General features: G+C 54.8%; 2 protein-coding genes and 1 pseudogene across 2 annotated transcripts in view; 2 read left to right on the top strand and 1 right to left on the bottom strand.

The window, feature by feature from the left end:
• The window catches only part of UNC13D (unc-13 homolog D (C. elegans)), a 22421-nt gene extending 21300 nt beyond the window's left edge, over positions 1 to 1121 (top strand). Inside the window, exon 33 of the mRNA XM_011965630.1 lies at positions 224 to 1121. Within this exon, the coding sequence (XP_011821020.1) occupies positions 224 to 393 (170 nt within the window). The 3' untranslated portion in view covers positions 394 to 1121. The remainder of the gene's footprint in view (positions 1 to 223) is intronic.
• Positions 1122 to 3742: 2621 nt separating this feature from the next.
• Positions 3743 to 26609, bottom strand: part of UNK (unkempt family zinc finger) — a 40201-nt gene continuing 17334 nt past the window's right edge. Inside the window, exons 2-16 of the mRNA XM_011980774.1 lie at positions 18426 to 18635; positions 16153 to 16329; positions 15857 to 15987; positions 15232 to 15367; positions 14564 to 14681; positions 12955 to 13039; positions 11306 to 11448; positions 10688 to 10888; positions 10047 to 10112; positions 9442 to 9616; positions 8462 to 8563; positions 8139 to 8327; positions 5587 to 5768; positions 4726 to 4983; positions 3743 to 3983 (exon numbers count right to left, since the gene is read on the bottom strand). Coding sequence (XP_011836164.1) covers positions 3828 to 3983; positions 4726 to 4983; positions 5587 to 5768; positions 8139 to 8327; positions 8462 to 8563; positions 9442 to 9616; positions 10047 to 10112; positions 10688 to 10888; positions 11306 to 11448; positions 12955 to 13039; positions 14564 to 14681; positions 15232 to 15367; positions 15857 to 15987; positions 16153 to 16329; positions 18426 to 18635 — 2329 coding nt within the window. The 3' untranslated portion in view covers positions 3743 to 3827. The remainder of the gene's footprint in view (positions 3984 to 4725; positions 4984 to 5586; positions 5769 to 8138; positions 8328 to 8461; positions 8564 to 9441; positions 9617 to 10046; positions 10113 to 10687; positions 10889 to 11305; positions 11449 to 12954; positions 13040 to 14563; positions 14682 to 15231; positions 15368 to 15856; positions 15988 to 16152; positions 16330 to 18425; positions 18636 to 26609) is intronic.
• Positions 5824 to 6989, top strand: LOC105540070 (annotated as a pseudogene).

Raw genomic sequence — 26609 nt, 5'->3', positions numbered from 1 at the left:
AAAAAAAAAAAAAAAAGGTAATAGCCAAACCTTAGGCACATCTCAGCCCCTCGCTGCAGTCGGGTCAGTGTTCCAGCAGCACTCTGTCTGTTACACGACCGGATGCGTCTGTCAGACCACCTCCTGAGCTGGGCTGGCGAGGGTCTGTCACTGGTTTCCTTCCAGGTTGTTGGGGGGATGGGGCAGTGTTGTGCCCCCCCACACTCTTCCCTGCCACCACCAGGCACTGCCTGTCCCCCAGCATCTGACCCCCAAACCCCTCTCTCCGCAGGGGACCCAATCCTGCAGCTGCTGGAGGGCCGGAAGGGTGACCGAGAGGCCCAGGTCTTTGTGAGGCTGCGGCGGCACCGGGCCAAGCAGGCCTCCCAACATGCCTCGCGGCCTGCACCGTAGCCGTAGAGGTTTGCGGTGGGGCTGGGTCCCTGGTGGGGACCTGCAAGGGCTTTCCTGTAGGGTCTGGGGCTTCCCAGTCACAGCATGGCCTTCCAGCTTGGCCTGACACCTGGGGAGCCCCAGCATGCGGAGCGTCCAGAGTGCAGACTCCCCTGCCTTCCACGGTGATGGGGGCTCAGCAGCGATATCTCTACTCCCACCCGCCTGCCTCCAGCCCTGGCTGCAATGTCTCCACCACACCCCAGCCCCAGGGGGAGCAAACCCTGCCCCTGCCCCCCTTTCGGAAAAGCTGCTCTGGTGGGCAGGGGATTGGACCATCTGTCTCCTGGCCCATCTGCCTCCTAGCCTTCCTGTTCCAGCCACTGGGATGGGGGCCAGGTTCACTGGAACCAGGGCTACAGGTGCAGAGTCTCCTGGGGAAGGGAGGAGGACCCTGCCAAAGATGAGGCTCCAGCTGCCCTGAGGGGAGGGTGGTGGCCATTACTAGAGGGAGCCTGGGTCCTCTCCCCAGGGGCTGCCAGCATCCAGGCCAGGAGGCCTGGAGCCAAGAACCTTCTGGCTCTGAGGGAGCAAGAGCTGGCAGGCGGCGGGGCTGGCAAGGACAGACGGAAGCAGAAAGGACAGTTTGGCCGCTGTGTCTGCTACGCATGCCTCCTCCCCAGAAAGCACCTGCCACCTAGAAACTTTCTTAGCAAAAAAAATAAAATCAATCCTTTGTCCTCTTAAAATATACCTTTGGGCTACAGTGGGGCCCGGAATGCGAGCCAGGCCAGGTAGCTTCCTCCCCAGCCCTCAGGGGACCTTGAGCTACCCCTACCTTGGAGCAGCTACAAAGCAGGGGGGTGGGTGTGGGAATAACTGAGGCAGAGGCAGGGTTAGGGTGATTTTTGGCTGTGGGCTTTGAACACATCACTTCACCAGGCATACCAGTTCCTGTGGCAACACCCAGGACAGGGACCCGTTCCTCAGGGGAGCACAGTGAGCAGGGGCCTCCCGAGGGTGCAGATTGAGACTGAGGGGCTGCTCTTGAGACAGCAGGGCATAGTGGAGCTGGGTCCCTACCCTGCCTGGGGGGTCAGAACCTGAGGGCTGGTCACCACGTCATCATAGCTGTGTGACCCTGGTTCCACGTGGGAACCTCTGAGTCTGCACAAGATGAGGACAGAAGACGAGGTTCGTTGAGATGACGTCCAAGGCCCCTGAGACCATGCAAAGAGGATCCCACCAGGGTGTCTTCTCACCCCCACCGCACAGCCTAGTTGAGGAGGTGGGAGGGAGGACATGCCTCTTAAGGCTCAGCCCCTCCTCCCTCAGGGGCAGGGTGGGGTGAAGAAGGCAGAAGGCAGGACTTCCTCTGGGCCCTACCAGCAAATCATCCCAATGGGAAGGCACTGGGTTTTTTGTTTTTGTGATGGAGTCTCACTCTGTCACCCAGGTGCAATCTCACCTTACTGCAACCTCCGCCTCCCGGGTTCAAAGGATCCCTCCTGAGTAGCTGGAACTACAGACATGTGCCACCACGCCTGGTTAATTTTTGTATTTTTTTGTTTTAGTAGAGATGGGGTTTCACCATGTTGGCCAGGCCTCAAGTGATCTGCCCACCTCAGCCTGTTTTTGTTTTTGAGATGGGGTCTCACTCTGTCACCCAAGCTGGAGGCAGCTGTGCAATCACAGCTCACTGCAGCCTGGACCTCCTGGGCTCAGGTGATCCTCCCACCTCAGCCTCCCTAGTAGCTGGGACCACAGGCATGCGCCACCATGCCCAGTTAAGACACTGTTCCTCTGAGAAACAATTAGGGGCCCTATTGCCAGTCACCGCTAACCATACAGCCCTAGAGTCCTAGGGCCTGGGAGGCCTCTGCGTCCAAGGCTAAGTGTCCCTAGGTCATCAACCCCTAGGCCTAGGTCGGAAAGCACTTGAACTGTTTTGGGGCCCAGTGGGTTCAGGAAGCTTCCAGGCCTCTCCAGCTGCCTTACCACACCTCAGGGGTGTGGGCACCAACTGTTTCCATGGGTTAGGCAGGGCTCCTGGCCCACCTCATAGTTCAGAGGCCCTCTTTGGGACCCACTCCCCCTCACCCCCAGGTAAACAAGCTACCACTGCAAGTTCATATTTTATTTCCAATAGGTTTGGAGCTTTGTTGATTTTTGCATTTTTGTAAAAAAGGAAAAAGTTTTCACTTAACTCATTGAAAGCCCTTTCGTGCTGAGCCCAAGGGGGAGCCTGGGCCAGGACCAGACCCTCTCAGCTCCTACCCCAGACACCCGGTGCTGGGGTACAGCTGCTCCCTCCGCCCGCTCTGCCCTCCCGCCCCTGCTGCATCTCTCTCTGTACAGAACAATTTTTAAAATGGAAGCTAAGACACGATATACACTGGACAGGCACACACACACGCACACAGGCGTCCGCCCAGAACAGGGCGGGACACCAGCTGCACTCAGAGAGCACCAAGGAATGCATACGGAGCCCCTCCGGCTAGGAGGGCAGGGCCTGGGCCCCCTTGGTCCTCAGTCTGCACTCCTCCCCGCCAATTGCCCTGCTAGCTGCCAGAGAGGGGAGGGGGCAGGGAAAGCTGGGGGCAGCTGGTAGTGGTCGGGGGGGGTGGGGAGGTCATAGAATGAGTGCCAGCCTGGTAGGTGGCCCTGGGGCCAGGAGGCTCTTGTGGGGAGTCCAGGGGGAGAGGACTGAGGGTGGACCCTCAGGAACCTGAGGGCTGGAACTCCTGGGCCTTGCCCCTCGAGGAGCTTCAAGGGCCCAGGTATTGGGAGTGGGGCTGGCCCTGCAGCACTGGCCTCCAGCCCTTACTGTTCTCCCCAGGACTATACATTTGGTAAACCTAGGAGCTAAGCCAGCTGAGACCCCCAGCACACCCCCTCAGGCCTCCAAGGCCCTCACAGCTAGAGGCCAGGCCTGCTCTGGGGGACCCACGTCTTCCACACTCCACCCTTGCCCTGGCAAGGAGGTAGGGGGAGCAGAGCCTGCCCTGAGGGCTTCTCCCCTCCCCTTAGTGCCTTCCAGTCCCACCCTTCCCTGCTCAGGCCCCAGGAAGAAGTTAAAAATAGTTAGTTCCTACATTAAAAAAGAGACAGAAACAGATTATCTGCCAAAAGGCCAGTGGGAGAAGAGGGGATGTCGTCTCTGCGGTAGGAAGGGCAGGGAGTGGGTAGGGGAGGACTGCAAAATAGTTTCTTCTTTTAAAAAGTGCTTGGTAAGTCTTTTAAAGTGTGTGTCTATATCTATGTACAGATATACACACAGACACTGTCCACACCACCACGCATACCTGCACACATACAGAAATGTATACATATACATAATCATATACATATACATACATACACATATATATATATATATTCATATATATATATATATATACTTTAAAAAGTCCTAGGTGAGAAGATCTGGGCCAGGCTGGGCCAGGCCTGCAGGGTCACGACTGGAGGGTGTGGGCCCGGCCAGGCTGGCAGATGGGGCACTCGCTGCCCTCAGCGCAGAGCTCACACAGTGCAGCATGTTGGCACGGCAGCACTGCCCGCTTCTGTTCCTGACACTTAAGGCATTTCACCGACTGCATGTGGAACACGGCCTGCAGGGAAAGGGGCATTGTGGTCACCATCCATGGGTCTGGCCCCAAGTTGAGCAAGGAGTTCCCCTGATCCTCACTTCAGCCCCCTTGGGATGGGGAAACTGAGGCACCAAGCTCAACAGTGTGCTCCCAGATCCCTGTTGGCAGGTGAGAGAGCAGGCTGAGAGTCCACCTCTGCATGGCGCGTGGCCAGGCTGCCACAACGCCCACCCCTCACAGAGGCTTCGCCCGGTCTCATTTGACCTTCTAATCCCCAAATGGGGAAAATGAGGCCCAGAAAGGGCTGAGACATGCCCAGGGCCACACCTGGGGGCCTGGCTGCCCGAGAACAGAGGAAAGACAGCTCTTCCCACCATGCCACATTGGCTCCTGGGACCCAGCAGCAGACCTGGGAAGGCAGGGGTAGCCCTGAGGTCCTGGGCCTCACTGGAAGGTCCACTGCTCCATGGAGGGTATACAGGAGGACGCATTTGGGGCCCAGGCATTTGAGCGCAGCTTGGTCAGGGCTGCCCCCAGGGGTGCTGGGGGTGGCACCGATACCCCTCACCCCCAGCCTTTTCATGTTCCTCAGTGCACTCTCCTCACCCACTCCCAGCAGGCCGGCCTTTTGAGTGCTGGCCCAGTCCTGGACAGAGGCTCTCAGGAAGGAAGCCGTCCCCGGAGCAGCCCGGACCAGGTCAGAGTCCAAGCGCTGGCTGAGGCCACCGTGCACCCTACCCAGTGCTCCCTGACCTGGGCTGACCTTGTCCACTTGTTCCAGATGGGCCCGCAGCTGCTTCTGGAGGGAGTAGAGGGTGGAGAGTGAGAGCGTCTCCAGGTCAGAGAAGGAGGGCAGGGCCTGGGGCTCGGGCCCTGCATGTAGCCGCTCCAGCTCCTCCTGGAGTTTCTTCACCTGCACCTCCAGTGCATCCCGCTGCTCCCGGGCCAGCTCGCACTCGGCGCCCGCCACACTGGCCCGCTCACCAGCCTCCTCTGCCTCTTTCTTCCAGGCATCACAAGCCTGTGGGCCCAGCATATAGTCTCATCACAATGGCCCTGCCCTGTCCCCTGTCCCCAGAGAGCACCATCTCTCGGGGGGCCACTCTGGCTGTGGGGCCTGCTGGGAAGCTGGGTTGGCTGTCTGGGAGGACAGCAGGGAGGAGGCTGATGCTGTCTGCACAGAGGTTTCAGGACCTACAGGAGACTCTCCCCTCTGTGGCCAGGGAAAGGGGCCTGGGCCTAGCACAGCAGGGGGCACAGGGTAGAGCTGGGATTCTGGCCAGCACCCACAGGGTAGCCGGCTGCAGCTGGACAGGGGCCCATTTCAGAACCCGGAACCTTGGACTGGGAACCCTGGAGAGGCGAGGCTACTGGGAGGAGGCGGATGGTCCGGGGACAGACTACAAGCAGCTTGCAGAGGGCATTCGAAGCCTGCAACAACAGTAACCACCCAGGGTCCTGACTGGCAAGGCAAGTCCTCCCAGGGGGAGAGTGAGCGAACAAAACTAGTTTCTGCTCTGTTCTTCAAGCCCCCGCTTTCCCCCACCCCACGCCCGCTCTGTGAAGGAAGGTCTTGGGCTGGATGCCACCAGGTACTGGGGAAGGCCGATGTGGGGCCTGGTACCTGCTTGGCCTGCTTCCAGGACTCCTCCCACTGCTTGATGGTGCTGTTGGCTTCATCCAGCTCTTGCCGAAGTCGGGCCAGCTCAGCAGCCCCTGGCCCTGATAGGAAAGCGGGGGAAGTGCCCGGGGAGAAGCTTCCAGAGGCAAAGTGCTCCCAGATGCTGCTGTTCATCCCGTTCAGACCTGCCCCAGGGAGGGGAAGAACATGAGCCTCGGAGGGCTTTGGGCCCAGGCCCTGGCCAGCCCTGCCTCAGGGGTTCCAGGGACTGGCTGTCCACTGGATGGGTGTGCAAGGCTCCAGCTAGTGTCAGGCCAGAGAATTTTCCAGGGACAGGAAGGCTGTGAAGGTGCAGGTGGCATGGGCGGAGTCAGACCTAACCTTGAGTGCCACCTGCTACTTGGTGCCACTCAACTTCTGAGGCCCAGCATTCTCATGTGGGAAACGGGACTCCCATCGCTGGCCTCACAGGGTAACTCAGGGGACTCAGGAAGTACTGCACGTGGGAGCAGTCCCAGGCCCCCGATAGTGGCAATTTATAATTGTGGCTTCACTTTTAGGTTAGGGCCTTTTTGCAGCCTGATGTGAGGCCCAGGAAGAGATAAAGGGGAAGACAGGCCAGAGCCTCATCAGATGGCAGAGCTGGGACAGGAAGAGCTCAGGGAGCCTTGGGGCCATCCCCCTTGTTTTACAGACGAGGACCCTGGATAAAATGTGTTACCAAGGATCACAAAAATTGTAAGTGGTAGGGCCAGGACACAGAGAGGGAGTGTGGTTCCAAAGGTCTATGCTTTCCAGTCAACTATGCCGCATGCACAGCCAACCCAGCTGTCCTCTGCTCACTCGCTCAACAGATGTTTACTAACGTCAGGTCCCCTTGCTCTGGCCCCCAGGGCAGCCCCTAGCTTCTGAGAAGGACCCATATCCACTTCTGGCCTCACTCTGCCCATGTGTACTTTCTGGTGACTTCTTCCTTACTCCCTTTCCCACTAATCTAACCGGGATGTTCCAGAACCAGATTTAAGATGATTGCTCTGCTCTCTGAGCCACACAAGTGCACCTACAGAGGAGGGACTTGGTCCTGTGTGGGGACCTGTGGCATGCACTGTCTGAGCCATCTGCCCCGTCCCAGAGGAAGATCTCAGGGTCACTCCACCCACATGAGACCAGCCCTGTGGCAAGCTCTCCTGTCTCACCCATCTCTCCTCCTCCCTCAGAGAAGCTCTCCTGACTCTGCTGTCCAGGTGGGCCCCTCTACGATTCTCAGGAGGATCCCAATGGCTGGACACCTCTGCGTCCCACAATGGCCACAGCTGTTGGACAGCAGGGACTGTTGCACTCACACCTGTATCAATACACCTGTGCTCAATAGTCAAAAGGTACAGGAAGGAGTGTGTGGCCAGTAAGTGGAGCTAAGTCAATGAAGATGCCACCAGAAGCCGGGCATGGTGGTGACGCCTGTGGTCCCAGCTACTCAGGAGGCTGATGTGAAACGATTACCTGAGCTCAGGAGTTCCAGGCTGCAGTGAGCTACGATCACGCCACTGCACTGCACTGCACTCCAGCCTGGGTGACAGACTGAGACCCTATCTCGAAAAAAAAAAAAAAAAAAGATTCCACCCGAATATGGGGCAAGTCCGAAAAATGCAACACCAAGCACCTAAAGCTGACAGAATCAACGTAACAGAGAACAGCAGCCTCTTCAGCACTGGAAGGCGCTGAGAAATCCACGTGCTGTTCTGGGCTCACGAATGAGATAAGGGAAGCCACCACACCCAATCAGAACTCTGAAGGGCTCAGTCCCTGGGCCTGAGCAAAAGCTGGCACTTCCGGGCAGGGAGCTCCTGGTCTCTGCAGCTACTGGGGGAGAGTGAGAGCTGCGGTGCCAGGTGCTTCCCATGCTGCCCTCGGGAACATCCCGACACACACAAGAGGAGATGCACAGCCGACCCGCGGTGGCACAGGCCTCTGTGCCATTCTTCTAGCCACTAAACCTTGAAGTGCCCTCAGAAACCCCCAGTCCCTACCATTCTAATTCTGTGGGCAGCCTTCTGGGCCAGCCCTGGGCCTCCCTGGAGCCTCTGCCCAGCAGGAAGGGCACCTGGAGCCAGGGGTTAGCCTGTCTGGCTTCTCCCCCTTGGTCCCCTGTGAACCTGGCTGGTGTGAGCTAGCCTCTCGGAGCCTGGGGTGACTGGGCAGAACAGAACCATGGTTTTAAAGAGACCAGGCCCAGCCCTGGCGACTCCGAGACCCCTGCTCTCACCTGCACTGGCCTCGTGCCTAGCACTTCAACCCCATTACTCCATTCAACGCTCGCAACAATGTTAGGAAGTGGATGCTGCCATTATACCCATTTCACAGCACAAGAAACTAAGGCAGAGAGGCTCAATCACTTGTCCAGGGTCACACACACAGGAGTCTCACTCTGCCTCCTGGCCCAAGGCCTCTGCCCTAACCCCAAGCCTGGCTGATACACCGTAGACGGGGTGGCCAGAGGCACCTCCTAAAGGCCCAGGTTCCTGCCCCAGTTCTCAGTGAACCACTCCCCCTCTTACCCAAAGATCCATGTGATGCTGAGGTTCCCAAAAATGTGTTTTCCGACTGGCTCAGGTGGCCCTGGGGCTGCTGCAGGAAATGCGAGGAGATGCTGACAGGAGGGGACGGGGATGCTGAATGGAAGGAGGCAGAGCTGCCCAAGGAGCCGGGGATATTCACGGGCGCAGAGCTCTGCAGCAAGCTGCCGCCTGCAAGAGAGGCCCGGGGAGGGCGGGCTGGGTGAGGGCAGCGGAAGCCAGGCGGGGCACATGGACCAAGGGGCCTGGGCCAGGCGGGAACCCGAGGAGTCCTCCAGGCTGCCCTGCCCACCCACACCCAGTACCGATGGTGATGCTTCCTGGGTGGGGCACTGTGCTGTTATCGAAAGTCTTCTCCAGGGCGGCCACACCAAACTCATTCAGGTCCAAGTCATCCAAAGCAGACTCTAGGGACAGAGAAGAGTGGGATGTGACCTCCCGAGGGCCCATCTGACCCTGACCACCTCGTCTCCTGCCCACGCTGCATCTTCACGCCCATGCTACGCTGGGTCTGTATTCTCCCAAGCCCCTTGTATTCTCCCAAGTGCCCTTCCTTCAGCTGCTTCCTATGCCTATCCTGACTCTTGACTTCTGATGCCGTCTGCCAGTCATGTCCAACCCAAATGCCTCTCCTTTCTGAATCCTTTGACACTTCCAGGAGGAATCATATCCCCATCCAGGGTCCCTGCCTCAGACAGGGATCTTGTCCCCTGATGTTACAACTCGAGGGTCTCAGCCCCGGGCTCAGTGGCGGTGGGCGGGTCTCTGGGCACTCAGTGGCTGGTGGATAGCAGGTGCTTGACATATGTCCACTGGGTGGGAAGTTTCCCTCTACAGGGGAGGAGCAGCACGTTGTCACCTGTCTCCCCAGTGCCTGCCACAGGACCTGGCACAAAGCAGGCACCTAGAAATGAGGACTCAAAGAAAGGAGCACCGACTTCTAGCACCAGGAATTCTGAGAATGTTGTGCAGGGTGTTCACTACACAAGGACACCAGGGAGATGAATGGGGACTGAATGACACGTCTTGGGGTGAGACTGTACTCACCAAGGGGAAAAGGCGCCTCTTTCTGATTTGTGCGAAGGAGCTCTAAGGGCCGGTCTTGGCCCTACACCTTGGGGTCATTTCCCCTTTAGCTCGAAGGACGCAGAGCTCCCACCCCCTGATTTTCCCAAGACAGATGTCTAAGGGGTCTGGTGTGCTGATTTGAGACCTGCTTCAGAGACTGGGGGGTCTCTGACCCCAGACCCAGTCCTGGGCCTGCAAACAGAAATGGCCTAGTTACCTATGACTGACTCTACCGTGTCGCTGGTGGGGTAGAAGGGCAGAGCGTTTGCATTCATGCCGGGGACGCTGCTGGTGCCCACTGGGCTAGGGGGGGTAGCTGCCAGGCTGGAGGTGATACTAGAAGAGATGCTTGAGGTCAGGGGGCTGCCTGCGGGGAGGATGCCCAGCATGTCCTGCAACGAGAGAGGGAAAAGGAGAGGCAATGGGAGGCCTGCATATGGAGGCCAGGACGAGAGGCTGGAGACGGGCTGGGGACAAGGGAAACGGCCCGTGCCAGCTCTAGTCCGGGTGCCCCCATGCCCACATGGGCCCTGGCACACCCGACACCTTGCCGAGAGCATGGAGTTGGAGGTGCGGAGGTTGCCAGGCCCGCTCACCCCTACGATCCTGTAGCAGGGAAGAAAGAAGGAAGTACAGGGCCTGGCAGAGTGCAGGGCTCCAGGGCCTGACCCCCTACCCTCTCTGGATTTGTGGCTGGGACCTCACTTTAGTCCTGCCCTCAGCTTTCGGGGAAAGTGGTGCCTCCCACTCCCCAAAGCCTCCTGGGGGTCTGGGCCAGTCCTGTCCACAGCAGAGGGGAGGAAGGGGCTGAGAGCTCTATACCTGTTTGGGCTGAAGCAGAGGCTGCTCTTGACTCCTGGGCTCTAATGAGTGGGGTTTTAATTTGGCCTGAGGGAGAAAATTCAGGGAGTGGGTGAATGTGGTGCTGGGGTGTCCCTGAGTCCATCTGACCCTGAGGCTGCAGGAAGCAGGGGCCAGGTGGGGGCAGACATGCAACCCCTCCTCACATGCATGCACACACCCCCTTCTTCCTCCCCACCCCTACTCTCTTCCCCTACCCTAAGCAGGGAGCTGCCTTTCTCCTCCAGGTGACACTAGGCCTCATGTAAGCCCAGAAGGTTTCTCTCCAGGTCCAGTTAGGGACCCCTGTGTCCTGCTCCCCCAGACCCTGCCTTTCTATGAAGGCAGCTCAGGGCAGGGGAACGACCGCACCCAGGCGGGATCCGGCTTCTCTCCTAACCAGCTCTGCGGCCCCGGGGAGGCTGTGCAGCCTCCCCAGCCTTCCTGTCTTCAGCTGCAAATGGGCTGATACTGCTCCCTCTGTTCAGTCCTGAAGAGGCTGAGGACAATGGAGTCCTAGCTCCCAGTCATCCTCCCCATAGCTGGACCAGGACACTCCTCCAAGATTCTCTTGCCCCACGCAGGAGAAGGCTAACCTCACTGCTGCCTCCCTCATCCCTTACCTGGCATTTGAAATTTTTCAGGTACTCGGCTCCCACCTGGTCTTCCCTCTCGAAGCCGGGAGCCTTCTTATAGCTGCCAGGGGCCAGGCCAGACTCCCCTGGGAAGACAATGCCCTCCAGGTTTGGGGGCTTCCTGATGGAGCCCGGCGGGGAGCTGCAGAGGTTAGACGGGCTGCCTAGGCTGCTGTTTCTACAGAGGAGCTGTGGAGAAGGAGGGGAGGGAGGGAGTGGGCCCGTGGGCACAGTGTAGGCTGGTGTGTGGCCCGTCCTCCACCCTCCTCAGAGGGAGTCTTCAAGGGGCTCAGTTCCACTTTAATCTGCCAACGAGCAGCAGCGACCACTCAGGGAGCCCGAAGCTCACGAGGGAAAGGGGGGTCACCTCAGGCTGTGTCCCTGCCACCAGTCCTACAGGCTCATCAGCACAGGCTCTGGAGACCGCCCTACCCCACCCCCGTGCCTGGGCTTTTGACAAAGAATGCTGAGATGGAAAAGACAGATCCCCCTGGCCCGAGGACAAATATCAGGATGACCTCCCAAGCCCAGGCTGAAAGGGCCTAGGAGGCAAGTGTTGGCGCTGTCAGGCATGGTGCCCACCCACTCCCCAGGATGGGCACGTACGGCACTGAGGTCAGGGGCATGCGGGCTGGAGGGGCTCACAGGCACCGAGTCTCCGGCGGCAGACGGCATGTACAGGACAGGACCCGGCTGGGTGGGACTGGACACAGCTGAGGAAGGCTGCAGGTCGTCACTTAGGGGTGGCTCTGCAAGAGTCAGGGGCAGGGGTCAGCAGGCCCGAGCCAGCTCTGTCCCTCCAAAAATGTTCCTGGGTCCCTTCCAAAGGAGACCACGAATCCTCCTGCACGTAAAGGAAAGGTTCCTACGACATCTCTAGTAATGCCATGTCTGTGCATTTACTGTGTACCAGGTACTGTGCCAGCACTTTGCAGTGACTGTGAATCTTCATGGTGACCAGAAGATACCAGTAACATGGTCTCTGTTTTATAGACAAGACAACTGAGGCTCAGAGAGGTCAGGTAAACCCACCAAAGTGACAGAGCTGAAAAACAGAAGAGCTGGGACTTGAACGCTGATCCGCACAACTCCAAAGCCTGAATCACTTCCTTATGCTGTCTTAACCAGGCGGTCCCAATGCCCATGGCCGGGGACCACCTCCGCATCAAGAATATGCCTCTCCCTCCCAAGGCCCTCAATTTATTTTCCATTCTCATCTCAGAGATAGGGCCTGAGCCTGGAAAGAGGTTAAGGAGACCCAGGGCAGTATCTTGGGGTAGAAAGAGGTGTTAGCAGGTACAAACTAGAGCTCTGTCTCTGAGACTGGTGGCGGCCCACAGTGTTATGCTGAGGATCCACACCCACACTGTCCCACAAGGCAGTCGAAAGCCACACGTGGCTACTGAGTACCTGAAATAGGCTGGTCTGAATGGAAATATCCTGTAGGCATTAAAATGCACATCAGATCTCACAGACTTACTACAAAAAAAGGTAAAATGTCTTGATAATTTTGTATATTGAAATAATAACCTTTTATATTGGGCTAAATATAAATATGTTATTAAAATTAATTTAACAACATACTTTCCAATTAAAAAAAAATTTTTTTTTTGACAGAGTCTCACTCTGTTGCCCAGGCTAGAGTGTAGTGGCATGATCTCGGCTCACTGCAACCTCCACCTCCTGGGTTCAAGTGATTCTCATGCCTCAGCCTCCCAAGTAGCTGGGATTACAGGCATGTGTCACCATGCCCAGTTAATTTGCATATTTTGCTATTTTTGTTAACATGCTTAAAGATTTTAACTTTAAAATGACATGGGGTTTATATAACATGAGGGTTGCATTATATTCTAACTGGCTAGCTCTGCTCTAGAGGCCTGAGCAGCACTCAGCAGACAAGAGCTCCATGTTCCATTAGTGATGTCTGTCATGGGTATGACATGGGTGGCTGGTGGGATTTGCCACGTCAGCTACGGAAGGCACAGTGCCTCAACCCTCCCTGGAACCATAAGTGCCCAACCAGGGGGACAATCCCTGCAGTCTCTATCTCACTACTTTGGAAGCTCTCGGCCGTCAAGGCTACTTCCAGAAAGGTGGGGGAATGGAGCTTCCAGTGGGGACAAGGCCCACTGCTGGCAGGCCGGAACTCCTGTGCAGGGCGTACTGCCAGGGGCCATCCCCGGCCTGAGCCTGAGCGGGCCAGGGGAGGGAGGGGTGGGAGAGGGCACTGCCCTGGGGCAATGGGAACAGCATACGTTCTACGTGGGCAAAGGCGCAGAAGGGTCCTCGGGGACAGCTGCCCGACTGCTGCATGTCGTTGCACTTGGTGGACTTGTAGATCTGGAGGGCAGAGCAGAGGCGGGTCAGGCTCAGGCCCTGAGGGAAGGCTGGGCAGGCTCCCCTTCCTCCAGCATGGGTGGGCTGGCTTAGTCATCTCCTGCCCTGTGTCCCCGGCCCCTCCCCTCCCCTCCCCTCCACTATGTCTCTCCCTACCAGCTTCTTACTCAAACTCCTGAGGCAGCCCACCACCACTCCCCACTGTCACCGACAGCCTCCCTTCTGGGGTCACAGGTCCCACCAGCCCTCCCAAAGGGATCCCCCAGCGACTCTCCACTCACGGGCATGGCCAGGGCTGTGCCTCTGAATGCGCCTCCTGGGCATTAAGAGAGCCACATCTCAGGCAGCCACCCCTGCCACTGTGACCCCTGCCAGGATACCCTGGGTTGCGACCTATACTAAGTAACCTTCCACTCTGTTGTCTGCAGCTACATAAGGTAGTTTCTGTCCGCGTGTCTACCTCAGGGTGTCGTGGCTTCCACGGAGCACCAAGGGCAGGGACTGCAGGCGCCTCTCTGAACCCCAGACAAGACCTAGGCACACTGATACGGCCCAGGCTACTTCACTGGAAGGAGCTTATTTTTTCAATCCTTTTTTTTTTTTTTTTGAGACGGAGTCTCGCTCCATCACCCAGGCTGGAGTGCAGTGGTGCGATCTCACCTCACTGCAAGCTCCGCCTCCCAGGTTCACGCCATTCTCCTGTCTCAGCCTCCCGAGTAGCTGGGACTACAGGTGCCCGTCACCATACCCAGCTAACTTTTTTTGTATTTTTAGTAGAGATGGGGTTTCACCGTGTTAGCCAGGATGGTCTCGATCTCCTGACCTTGTGATCTGCCCGCCTCGGCCTCCGAAAGAGCTGGGATTACAGGCGTGAACCACCGCACCTGGCGTTTTTTTTTTTTTTTTTTTTTTTTGAGGGAGTCTCGCTCTGTCACCCAGGCTGGAGTGCAGTGGTGCGATCTTGGCTCACTGCAACTTCCGCCTCCCAGGTTCAAGCGATCCTCCCATCTCAGCCTCCCAAGTAGCTGGGGTTACAGGTGCTTGCCACCAAATCCGGCTAATTTTTGTATTTTTAGTAGAGATGGGGTTTCACCATGTTGCAGGTTAGTCGTGAACTCCTGACCTCAAGTGATCCACCCACCTCGGCCTCCCAGAGTGCTGGAATTACAGGCATAAGCCACCATGCTTGGCCCTATGTTTTCAATCCTGATTCACTGGATTACAAGCACCATGAGTGGTGGAAAGCCCAGAGTGGCCAGGTCGCCCTACTCCATCTATACCTGCCCTGTCAGGAGGCCTGGGGGACACAGAACTGGAAGCAGACGGCTGCTTGCTGAGTATGGGCTCAGAATAGAAGATGCCAAATTCAGCCTGCGGGGTTCCTCTAGGCACTGCCTGGGGAGAGCCGGTGGCCACAAGTCCCTCTTCCAGGATGGCATCAGGATGGGTTCTGCCAACATCTCCACTGACCCTGCCTGCCTCTCCTTACTTCCCAAAGCCACCCCCCAACCCTGCTGTGGGGCCCACCTCGGGGTGGAACTGCTGCTCGGTGCGGGTGTGGCAGTACTGGCAGGCGTCTCCGTTCTCACACTTGCCAGGGTCTCCCCACTCATCCCCGTGCTTGACGTTTGGACATGGAGATGACCTGGCCAACAAGAGGGTGGGGTCAGATGGAGAAAGGAGAGGGTGAGATCGGAGCCTAGCGGGTGCCACCTGGACCCAGCCTTACCGGCGTGGGCACAGAAATGGAAAAGACCAGCTGTAGAGTCAGGGCCTTGCTGGTGCCACAAGCCAAGCTCTTTCTCTGGCCCAGCCTGGCCACATCACCACAAAGGATACTGTTTGATTCCCCTCGGCCAGGCCCTCCCACTAGCCCAAGTAGGGTCAGGCTGGAGCCACAACCACACTGTCCACACTGCAGCCTGGTCCTCATCCAACACATTCCCCTCAAGATTCAGAAGCGGTGGGGCCTCAGAGACGGTCTGACCAGGGTCCTCATTCATGCAGGAGGTGAAGCTGGGCTCCTACTGTCCAGCCATCCTCACTATGCCCTCCCCTGGGCCCTGGGTTTGCGATCCTGTCATCCCCAGGACCAGCCTCCCCTCCTCCCAGAGAGCCACAGTGGGAGCAGCCTCTGTCTGACCCCTTCCCTGCCACTCCTCCCTCCCATGGCTGGCCTCCTGGGGCCAAAGGACCTGTATTTGTGCTTCCGGGGGCTCCGCCGCCGGTCCTTGCTGTTGTGGTAGTAGGGACAGGCATAGCCTTGGCGGCACAGCCGCGGGGGCTTCTTGCAAGGCTCCGTCTTATAGTTCCCCAGCACATAAGCAGTCTCTGCACAGGGGGCCAGAGGGCAGGGGTCAGGTGAGAGGAGCTGGAGCACCCCAAGACTAGCAGGACTGGAGTGGAGGGAAGGAGAAGCCACTGGGAAGGAGTCCAAGACAGGAGGCCCCTGCGAGATGTGAGTAGCGCCCCTCCTCCCAGGCCACAGCATAGCCCCAGGTGCAGCAAGGACAACAGATGCTGTCCGTCAGAGAGACACTCACAGCTCACAGGGTGAAAGGGCACTCTTGCAGAGCTGAAAACATTTGCATGTGCACTTATGTACGTGCCTGTGCACATGTGAAAGCCGGGGGGGATCTTGGGAATATGATGTGTCAGAGAAAACGCCCCTGGAGGTGCCTTTTGAATGGTGGATGTAGGGTGGGATGCGGGCCAGGTCAGGGCTTCGGCTACAGCAGGCAGTAGGTGGCGGTGAGTCAAATCCCCAGGGCAGCTATGAGCAGGACAGGGAGGGCGCGGCCGAGGCGTGGATGCCTGTACCTTGCCACCGAGGCTCCTCGCTGAGGATCTTTTCTATCATGGCGTGGCTCGCAGCCCCAGCCGACTGGCCCTCTATGCTCCCTTCTACTGTGGTCTGGCCATTCTGCAAGGCCTCCATGGCCTGAAGCTCCCTGGGAGGAGAGGAAAGAACAGAGAGGGTGGAGAGGGGGCATGAGGGGTAAGAACCAGAGTGCCAGCCCTCCACTGCAGTCTGAGGTACTCACCGTCATCAGCCGCCAGGCCCCTGCCCTGGACCCCAGCCTACTGCCATCAGCCCAGCCCAGCACCCAGCCCACCTGATGTCGTAGACAGGGGAGCGGAGGTCATGGGGCCCGTGGGCAAAAGCGCAGTGCAGGCCGTTTTTGGTGCAGTTGCCTTTTGAGTCTGTCTCGTGGATGCAGATTCCAGTTTTGTAGTAACGAAGGTGGTACCTGCGCTCAGTGTCTCCTGTGGTTCTGTGCAGGAATGGGCACCTGGAACATGGTAGTGGGGGACACTCAACTTTGCTGCCTGCAGCCTAGGCTTCCCTGTCTACCTCCTGCCCTTTCCCCAACTGTTTTTTTTGTTGTTTGTTTGTTTTCTTTTTTTTTGAGACGGAGTCTCACTCTGCTGCCAGGCTGGAGTACAGTGGTGCGATCTTGGCTCACTGCAACTTTGACTCCCTGGTTCAAGCAATTCTCCTGCCTCAGCCTCCCGAGTAGCTGGTATTATAGGTACACGCCACCATGCCCAGCTAATTTTTGTATTTTTAGTAGAGACGGGGCTTCACCTTGTTGGCTAGGATGGTCTCGATCTCCTAACCTCATGATCCGCCCGCCTCAGCCTCCCAAAGTGCTGGAATTACAGGCGTAAGCCACTGTGCCCGGCCTTTCCCTAACTGTTGAACAGCTTTCATATATGGCCCTAACTGTTGAACAGCTTTCATATATGGCCTAGGAAGAAGGCAATGGTGAGCCCTCCTGCGGTGTAAGGGAACTGCCCTGCTGCTGCCTGCAGCCTAAACAGGGCCCAACAGGGCCTGGCATTCCTGGGCAGGACAGACATCTGGGAGAACAAATGCTGCCCAGGCTTGGGGGCCATCAGAGAACCAAATATCTACTCAAAACCCAGGTACAGCCTTCATCCCCTGAGTGCTTCTTTAGGCTAGGGGTAGGGTCAGCAAGCCTCGGGCCTCCGTGAGAAAGAGGTGCTAGGCCGGGCCAGTAGCTCACACCTGCAATCCCAGCAGGGAGGCAAGGCAGGAAGATCATCTGAGGCCAGGAATTTGAGACCAGCCTGGGCAACACAGTGAAGACATACCCTGACCCATCTCTACAAATTAAAAATGTTTTAAATCATGGCCAGCCGCGGTGGCTCACGCCTGTAAAACTCAGCACTTGTGGGAGGCTGAGGTGGGTGGATCACCTGAGGTCAGGAGTTTGAGACCAACCTGGACAACATGGCAAAACCCCATCTCTACTAAAATAAAAAAAATTAGCCGGGCATGGTGGCCTGCACCTGTAATCGCAGCTACTTGGGAGGCTGAGGTAGAATTGCTTAAACCCAGGAGGTGGAGGTTGCAGTGAGCTGACATGGAAGTGCTGGTGGAAGCAGGTGCCCACTCCAGCCTGGCCAACAGAGCAAGACTCCATCTCAAAAAAAAAAAACAAATAAATGAACTGAAGCTGGGCATAGTGGCTCATGCCTGTAATTTCCACACTTTGGGAGGCCGAGGAGGGCAGATCACCTGAGGTCAGGAGGTCGAGACCAGCCTGGCCAGCACGGTGAAACCCTGTCTCTACTAAAAATGCAAACTTAGCCAGATGTTGTGGTGCACGCCTGTAGTCCCAGCTACTTGGGAGGCTGAGGCAGGAAAATCACTTGAACCCAGGAGGCGGAGGTTTCAGTAAGCCAAGATCACACCACTGCACTCCAGCCTGGGCAACAGAGTGGAGTTTGAGGGTGCAGCGAGGATGGTGCCACTGCACTCCAGCCTGGGGGAAAGAGGGAGACCCTGTCTAAATAAATACAATTATACAAATTTTAAAAAAGAGGGCTGACGTAGGGAAGGTTCTATGAGACAAGCAGGGTCAGTGAATGTTCCATCAGTGACACTCTCAGGTGTGGCACCTTCCTGTGTCTCTCAGTGCTGTGCCCTATTTCTCTACAGAGATTTGCAGTAAGATATTTAGGGTCAGCAAACCTGGGCACCAGTGAGGCGCTCTCTCTAAACAGCCAGCTTTGGTGGGAACTGCACGGGATGTGGCAAGTGTACCTCCCGGATAGGGAGAGGGGCCCTGTGATCCCCCGGGGAGGATGAAAAAAGGCCAGGGAGCCTCCGGGGTTTAGATGTGGGCCCTTAGGCTTAGTGAAAGAAAGGCGTCTTACATTTCCTAAAAGTGGGAAAGGGAAATGGCACCTCCCCGCAGCCCACGGCCAGGGATGGTGGGGTCTGAGCCCAGGATCGGGCCATGGGCTGGGCTGCAACCAGTCCTCTGGATGGCCTCCCAGAATCTGCCCAGCCTACCCTGAGGGCATCTGACCCAGAAGGAGACATGGGGCTCCTCTAAGGACAGCCTGGGTCACTCACTCGTCGCCCTCCGGGCAGAGGCCTGTAGCCTCGTCGTACTTGGTGCAGTAGACGTCAGGGCTGTAATTGAAGGTGCCGTCCCGACGGCGGATGGACCGGCGGCGCCGCTGGTTCACGAAGTGCCAGTGGAAGCAGGTGTAGGGCCGATGCTGCGTGCATTTGTGTTGCACAAAGAGTGGGCACTGCTCCGTGCGGAATTCTTTCAGGTACCTGCAGAGAGAGCCCCACGTGGGGCAGGCCAGGAGCAGAGAATGAAATCTCTTGCTTCCCAGCAAGAAGTTAGCTGCCAAGTCCCCGGAGGGCCCTGCTCTGGGGTGCTAGTTCCACTGGGACACCAGGAGAGACCCAGAGCTGTAAGGCTACACCTCAGCTCTAGGATCCAAACCAACACCCCAGTCCCACACCAGCCTGAAAGGCAGGAACCGGAGACCGCAGCGGCCTCGGCGGTCAGCTGTCTGCTGTGTTGACCAGCTGTGGCGTTAGTCAGCAGCTTGGTTCTCTGAGCCCTTTCCAAGGTTTCCCAAGTCAAACCACTAATCACAGGCAAAGGGCTGCAAACAAGAGCATGAGGCACCTCTGCCAAACTCTACAGGCCTCTGCTACCCAGGTCCACCTGCCTGTTGTTGCAGGCCTCGCCTGTAGCATGAGCTGGGGCTGTGGGCTGAGAGGAGGAATCTGCAGATAAGCACTTAGGCTTTTCAGCTCTGAAGCTGAAAGCCCAGGTCACAAGGCATCCCTCGGGACTACTGACTCAGTAATTACCGTCCTGTCTGCCCGCCTCCGCCCAGAGACATTTCCTAGCACTACCTAGATCTGTGCTTGGGGAAAAAAACTCATACTGACGTTCTGAAGAGACCCACCCCCCCCACCCCGCCCCCGCTGCTCCAGCCTGTTCTGTCCCGTCCTGTCACCTCGGGTGGAGTACCTGCAGCAGCCGGGCTATTTATGTCCTGGGGGCATGAAGCTGTCTCCTTTTGGCCGCCTCCTCCCAACCTTCACTGGTCTCTCTCCTCTGCCCTGCATGTGTAACATCCAAGACACTCCCAAATCTCTTCTCCCACATCCCACCCAGTGGAAGGCCCCAGACCCACTTACCCCCTTACATCTGGCTTTTTGTTCACTACATGTGTCCAGGTTGGGGGGTCTCCTAGACTGGATCCCCCCGCCCCTGGCCCCAGGAAGGACAAGCAGTTAGTGTAGTTCTCTTTATTCTCTCGAGCCTAACAATGCAAGCAACAAATGACCTGGGATAGGGCATTTAACGCCATTCAGAAGGATGGTGCCAGAGGCTTGGAGACTGCAGAAAGCAGCATGAAGGGAACAAGTCGATCCAAACGAGGGATCCTTGACCCAGGATGGGATGCAGGAAGGAGGAAGGGGGAAGCGGGGAGGACAGGTACTAGCGGATGAAAAATTTGGAGGTGTTTTCGGAACAGGAACAGGATGAGCTTAGAGACAGAGTGTGTCTGTCTGAGCTCCCAGTACCTTTGTGGATGTGCATGGAATAGGAAGGGAACAGAAACGAGAAAAGGAGAATAAGGTGAGGTGCAGGAGGCAAACTGCAAATTTCAAGGGCTTCATCTCTGGGCTCCAGGTACATCCTGAAGACCCCAGGCAGAAATCTGGAAGGCTCCCTACAGCCTGATGTTCTCCTGGTCCCTTTGGCATTTGAAGCAAAGGTTCTTCTCCTTTACTGTCTGGTTAGACAGAAAGCTGTGCCCTCCTGCCGCACACAGGCACCAAGCCTGGCACTGAGCTGGGATACCCATTCCTCAAACTGCTACAACCATCCCTCTCCTGGGAGGTACATCCCTCTTCCTGACTTTTTGGACCCACAAAGAAACTACCTCAGGAGGTAACAGAAAATGGGAGAGAAGGAACTTTCCTGAAAGAAGGAAGCTGGGCCCAGAGACAGCAGCACAGAAGAGTGAGGCATGGTTAGAATGGGCAGATTAAGGACGGAACACCCAGTTAAACTGGAATCTCATATAAGCAATGAATAATATTTTAGCCTAATTAAGTCTCAAATATTACATGGGACATACTTATCCTAAAGAAATTATCTGTTTCTGGTCAGGTGCGGTGGCTCACACCTGTAATCCTAACACTTTGGGAAGCCGGGGCGGGTGGATCACCTGAAGTCTGGAGTTCAAGACCAGACTGGCCAAAATGGTGAAACCCAGTCTCTACTAAAAATATTAAAAAAATGGCTGGGCGCGGTGGCATGAGCCCATGGATGCCTGTAATCCCAGCACTTTGGGAGGCTAAGGCGGGCGGATCACAAGGTCAAGAGATCGAGACCATCCTGGCCAACCTGGTGAAACTGTCTCTACTAAAAAATACAAAAATTAGCTGGGCGTGGTGGCCTGTGCCTGTAGTCCCAGCTACTTGGGAGGCCAAGGCAGGAGAATCACTTGAGCCTGGGAGGCGGAGGTTGCAGCGAGCCGAGATTGCACCACTGCACTCCGGCCTGGCGACAGAGCAAGGCTCCATCTCAAAAAAAAAAAAAAAAAAAATTACCCAGACATAGTGGCACATGCCTGTAGTCCCAGCTACTCAGGAGGCTGAGGTAGGAGAATTACTTGAACCCAGGAGGCAGAGGTTGCAGTGAGCCAAGATCGTGCCATTGCACTCCAGCCAGGGCAACAAAAGCAAAACTACATCTCAAAAAAAAAAAAAAAAAAAAAAAAAAGAAATTATCTGTTTCCAATGTAACTGGCATCCTGGTTTGTTTTTAAGAGACAGGGTCTTGTTATGTTGCCCAAACTGGAGTGCAGTGGCTGTTCACAGGCTCAATCATGTTATAGCACAGACTCAAACTCTTGGCCTCAAGTAATCCTCCTGCCCCAGTCTCCAGAGGAGCTGGGGTTACAGGTATGCGCCACTATGCCCAGCCAGCATCCTTTATTTGCTAAACCTGGTAGTTCTAAGAGTGATACGTGCCTGCCTGGTGTCAGTGCCTTATGAAAGCACAGGGAGGCAGGAGGAGAAACCTAGGATATGTTCACCCTGCCTCTGGGCACAGTCTGTCCTGGAGAAGGAAAGGTCCCCGAGGACAGGAGCTAGACCTGGTGAGCCTGCTGACTTGGGGCAGACATGTCCACGGTGCCACGTGCAGATGAGACTCCACAGAGGCTCTAGCTGGCAGGGCTCTCATAGATCAGGACAGACAGTGAGCCACAGATTCCATGGTAAGCCTCTTCACTTCCATTCCCACTGCCCTGGATCAGGGACTTAGGATCTTTTCCTAAACTGACCTCTCTGTTACTGGCCTTTCTCTGTCCAGATGACACTGCATGGTGCTCAACCCTCTTCCTAGAGCCCGAATTTAACTTTTTTTTTTTTCTTCTTTCTTTCTGAGACGGAGTCTCCCTCTGTTGTCCAGGCTGGAGTGCAGTGGTGTGATCTTGGCTCACTGCAACCTCCGCCTCCCAGGTTCAAGCAATTCTCCTGCCTCAGCCTCCCGAGTAGCTGAGACTACAAGTGCGTGCCACCACACCTGGCTAATTTTTTTGTATTTTTAATAGAGACAGGGCTTCACCGTGTTAGCCAGGATGGTCTCGAGCTCCTGATCTTGTGATCTACCCGCCTCAGCCTCAGCCTCCCAAAGTGCTGGGATTACAGGCTTGAGCCCCTGTGCCGGCCAGCAAACTCCTCTTGTAAAGGACCAAATGGTAAATATTTCAGACTTTAGATTTCTTTTTCTGTTTTTTTTTTGAGACAGAGTCTCACTCTTTTGCCCGGGATGGAGTGAAGTGGCATGATCTCGGCTCACTGCAAACTCTGCCCCTGGGGTTCAAGCACCTCAGCCTCCCAAAGTGCTAGGATTACAGGCGTGAGCCACTGCACCCAGCGGACTTTAGATTTCTTTTTGAGGGGATAACATTTTGCAAAGTTGGGGGATCCCTTTTATCAAAATGGATTACAAATGTTCATTGTTAATTGTGACTCTGTAATACATACATATATATTTTATATATATACACACCCAAACACACACACATACACACACATAAAAATTTTTCTTTCTTTAAGGCAGGGGCTCGCTCTGTTGCCCAGGCTGGAGTGCAGCGGCTCAAGCAGGGCTCACTGCAGCCTTGACCTCCTGAGCTCAAGTGATCCTCCCACTTCAGCCTCTGGAGTAGCTGGACTATAGGCGCGTGCCCCCATGCCCAGCTAAATTTTTTTGATTTTTAGTACAGACAGGTCTCGCTATGTTACCCAGGCTGGTCATGAACTCCTGAGTTCAAGTAATCCTTCCCGGCTTTGACCTCCTCAAATGCTGGGATTACAGGTGTGAGCCACCACACCTGGCCTGTAATGAGATTTTTATGTATTTCATCTTTGAAAATGTCTTTTCACATATATAGGTATTGCTAAATGTTGATAACATTCCACAAGCACACGGGCTTGTTTTTTTTCCATTTGAGACAGTCTCACTCTGTCACCCAGGAGTGCAGTGGTGCAATCATAGCTCACTGTAGCCTCAACCTCCAGGGCTCAGGTGATCCTTCCACCTCAGCCTCCCAGGTAGCTGGGACTATAGGGGCCCGCCACCGCACCCGGCTAATTTTTTGTATTTTTAGTAGAGACAGGGTTTCACCATGGTCTCGATCTCCTGACTTTGTGATCTGCTCACCTCAGCCTCCCAAAGTGCTGGGATTACAGGTGTAAGCCACCACGCCCAGCCAAGCATATAATTTTTATTCAGGATATCCATCTCTTAGATGACAATTATAGAATTCCACTATTTTTTTTTTTTTTCTTTTTGAGACGGAGTCTCGCTCTGTTGCCCAGGTTGGAGTGCAGTCGCACGATCTTGGCTCACCGCAACCTCTGCTTCCCGGGTTCAAGCGATTCTCCCTGCCTTAGCCTCCCGAGTAGCTGGGATTACAGGTACCCGCGACCACACCCGGCTAATTTTTGTATTTTTTGGTAGAGACGGGGTTTCCCCTTGTTGGCCAGGCTGGTCTTGAACTCCTGACCTCAGGTGATCCGCCAGCCTCGGCCTCCCAATGTGCTGGGATTACAGGTGTGAGCCACCATGCATGGCCAGAATTCTATTAATACTTATCTTTTAATCACTTCCAGTTGAAGATATGTCGTAAACTCAATTGTGCAGATTTTTTATTTTTATTTTTTAGATGGAATCTCACTCTGTCACCCAGGCAGGAGTGCAGCAGCGTGATCTCAGCTCACTGCAACCTCTGTCTCCCACATTCAAGCGATTCTCCTGCCTCAGCCTCCCGAGTAGCTGGAACTACAGGCATGCGCCACCACACCCGGCTAATTTTTGTATTTTTTGGTAGAGACGGGGTTGCCCCTTGTTGGCCAGGCTGGTCTTGAACTCCTGACCTCAAGTGACCTGCCCACCGCCTCCCAAAGTGCTGGGATTACAGGTGTGAGCCACCGTGCCCACCCGATGGATTTCAAAATAGAGAAATTTCCTTTGTGTTCACATTGAGATGCAAAATCCCTGATAGAACTATAGCCTGCATTTGGAACATGTGTGTAGGAATGGAGAGCTTGCCTTTGTTTTCACTTTTGACAGCACAGGAAGTATACAAGGCAGCTTAACATGACATAATGATTTAAACATTTGCTGTCATCAACATGACTTCCCTGAAGCATAAGGTTTGCATAAGCACTGTTTTACTTTGGAGTTTTAGGTTGAATTCATTAACAAACATTACCTAGTCTGCAGCAAAAGCTAATTTCCAAAGCCATTCAGCATTCAATAGTGGTTGAGAGCGATTCTCCTCAGAAAATTTTCAATCTCAGCCCTTAGCTCAAAAAGTTGAAAGAAAACTACCACTGCTCAGTCATCAAACTACTGCGTAGCAGGGCACATCAGAATATTCAGCTTCTATTTTGGACAAAAACTCATGGAACTGGCCGGGCGCGGTGGCTCATGCCTGTAATCCCAGCACTTTGGGAGGCCGAGGCGGGCGGATCACGAGGTCAGGAAATCGAGACCATCCTGGCTAACACGGTGAAACCCCGTCTCTACTAAAAATACAAAAAATTAGCCGGGCATGGTGGTGAGCACCTGTAATCCCAGCCACTGGGAGGCTGAGGCAGGAGAATTGCATGAACCCAGGAGGCGGAGCTTGCAGTGAGCCCAGATCACACCACTGCACTCCTGCCTGGGCAACAGGGCGAGACTCCGTCTCAAAAAAAAAAAAAAAAACTCATGGAACTGATGATGATTCACAAAACCAAGTAAAATTACTGATGCTAAGGGTTTAATAACACATGAGAAACTAAAATATTTTCTGCAAAGTACCTGCTGATGAATAATACAATGAATAAACCACCTTACATTTTCACAAGTTTCGTAAATTTGTTCAATTATTTTTCTGCTGTACACATATTTTTACCACCACCAGTTGTAAAAGATACTAGCAGATTACACTTTAGGTTGTACTGAATTAGTGTTTTCTTAGCTTTTTTGAAAATACTCTCACCTGTAATTGTTCCAAACAAACTATTCATAGAGGTTAATTCCTCACTCTCTTCAAACCTGGCATCAACTCCATGAATAAGTAAAAACTAAACAGTAATAGTAACTAGCTGTGGACTCATCAACAGCCAGGAAAAACCACATGAAATCGGCCTTTTTTTTTTTTTTTTGGTGACGGTGTCTGGCTATGTCACCAGGCTGGAGTGCAGTGGTGTGATCTCGGCTCATTGCAACCTCCGCATCCCGAGTTCAAGTGATTCTCCTGTCTCAGATTCCTGAGTAGCTAGGACTACAGGCGTGGGCCACCACACCCAGCTAATTTTTGTATTTTTAGTAGAGACGAGGTTTCACCATGTTGGCCAGGGTGGTCTCAATCTCCTGACCTTGTGATCCGCCCACCTTGGCCTCTCAAAGTGCTAGGATTACAGGTGTGAGTCATGGCGCCCAGCCCAGCCTTCTGTTTTAATTGACTACTGATGTTGCTCCTAACGTCCTCAACATTTTGAGACACTGTTCCTGCTGAAAAGCTAACACTCTCAAACAAAAGTGTGTTTTCTCTGGACACACTTCTCCAGCTCCTGCAATCAAACACAATTTAATTAACTCAACATCAGTAAATGACTTTCCTTGCCTAGCTAACAAACGAGCCACTCAGAAACCTGCTTCAATTGTAGCCTGCAACTGAAACTACAAAAATGTAGTTTTCATTCTTGTGAAGAAATTCTGCTGTAAGGAAATATTCCTAACTGCATGCAGTGGCTTATCCCCGTAATCCCATCAACTCAAGAGGCGGAGGTGGGAGGATCACTTGAGCCCAGGAGTTTGAAGGCAACATAGCAAGACTCTATCACTAAAACATTTTTAAAACATAATTTTAAGAAAACGAAACCAGGCATGCACCTGTAGTCCCAGCTACTTGGGAGGCTGAAGTGAGAGGATCACTAAACCCAAGAGTTTGAGGCTGCAGTGAGCTACGGTTGCACCACTGCATGCCAGCCTGGGTGACAGAACGAGACCCTGTCTCAAAAAAAAAAAAAAAAAAAGACATCTATGCTGAAAAAATTCATCAGCATTATCAGACGAGGCACTTATCACAATATTCCCAACTCGTAAAAAAGCAATGGTCAGAAAAAAATTTTTAGGTCAGGTGCAGTGGCTCATTCCTGTAATCTCAGCACTTTGGGAGGCCAAGGCGGGCAAATCACTTGGGGTCAGGAGTTTGACACCAGCCTGGCCAACATCGAGAATCCCGTCTCTACCAAAAATAAAAAAAAAATTACCCAGGCGTGGTGAGTCACACCTATAATCCCAACTACTTGAGTGGCTGAGGCATGAGAATCACTCGAACCAGGGAAGTTGAGGTTGAAATGAGCTGAGATCGCACCACTGTACTCCAGCCTGGACAACAGAGCAATCTCCAAAAACAAAAAAGGTGGGGGCCGGGTGCAGTGGCTCGCGCCTGTAATCCCAGCACTTTGGGAGGCCAAGACGGGCGGATCACAAGGTCAGGAGTTTAAGACCAACCTGGCCAATATGGTGAAATCCCGTCTCTACTAAAAATACAAATTAGCCAGGTGTGGTGGCAGGTGCCAGTAGTTCCAGCTACTCAGGAGGCTGAGGCAGAAGAATCACTTGAACCCGGGAGATGGAGGTTGCAGTGAGCTGAGATCACGCCACTGCACTCCAGCCTGGGCGACAGAGCGAGACTCTATCTCAAAAAA

The sequence above is a fragment of the Mandrillus leucophaeus genome, unplaced genomic scaffold (genome assembly GCF_000951045.1).
Source record: "Mandrillus leucophaeus isolate KB7577 unplaced genomic scaffold, Mleu.le_1.0 Scaffold1, whole genome shotgun sequence".
Taxonomy (NCBI): domain Eukaryota; kingdom Metazoa; phylum Chordata; class Mammalia; order Primates; family Cercopithecidae; genus Mandrillus; species Mandrillus leucophaeus.
This window is presented reverse-complemented; position numbering and strand designations above follow the sequence as displayed.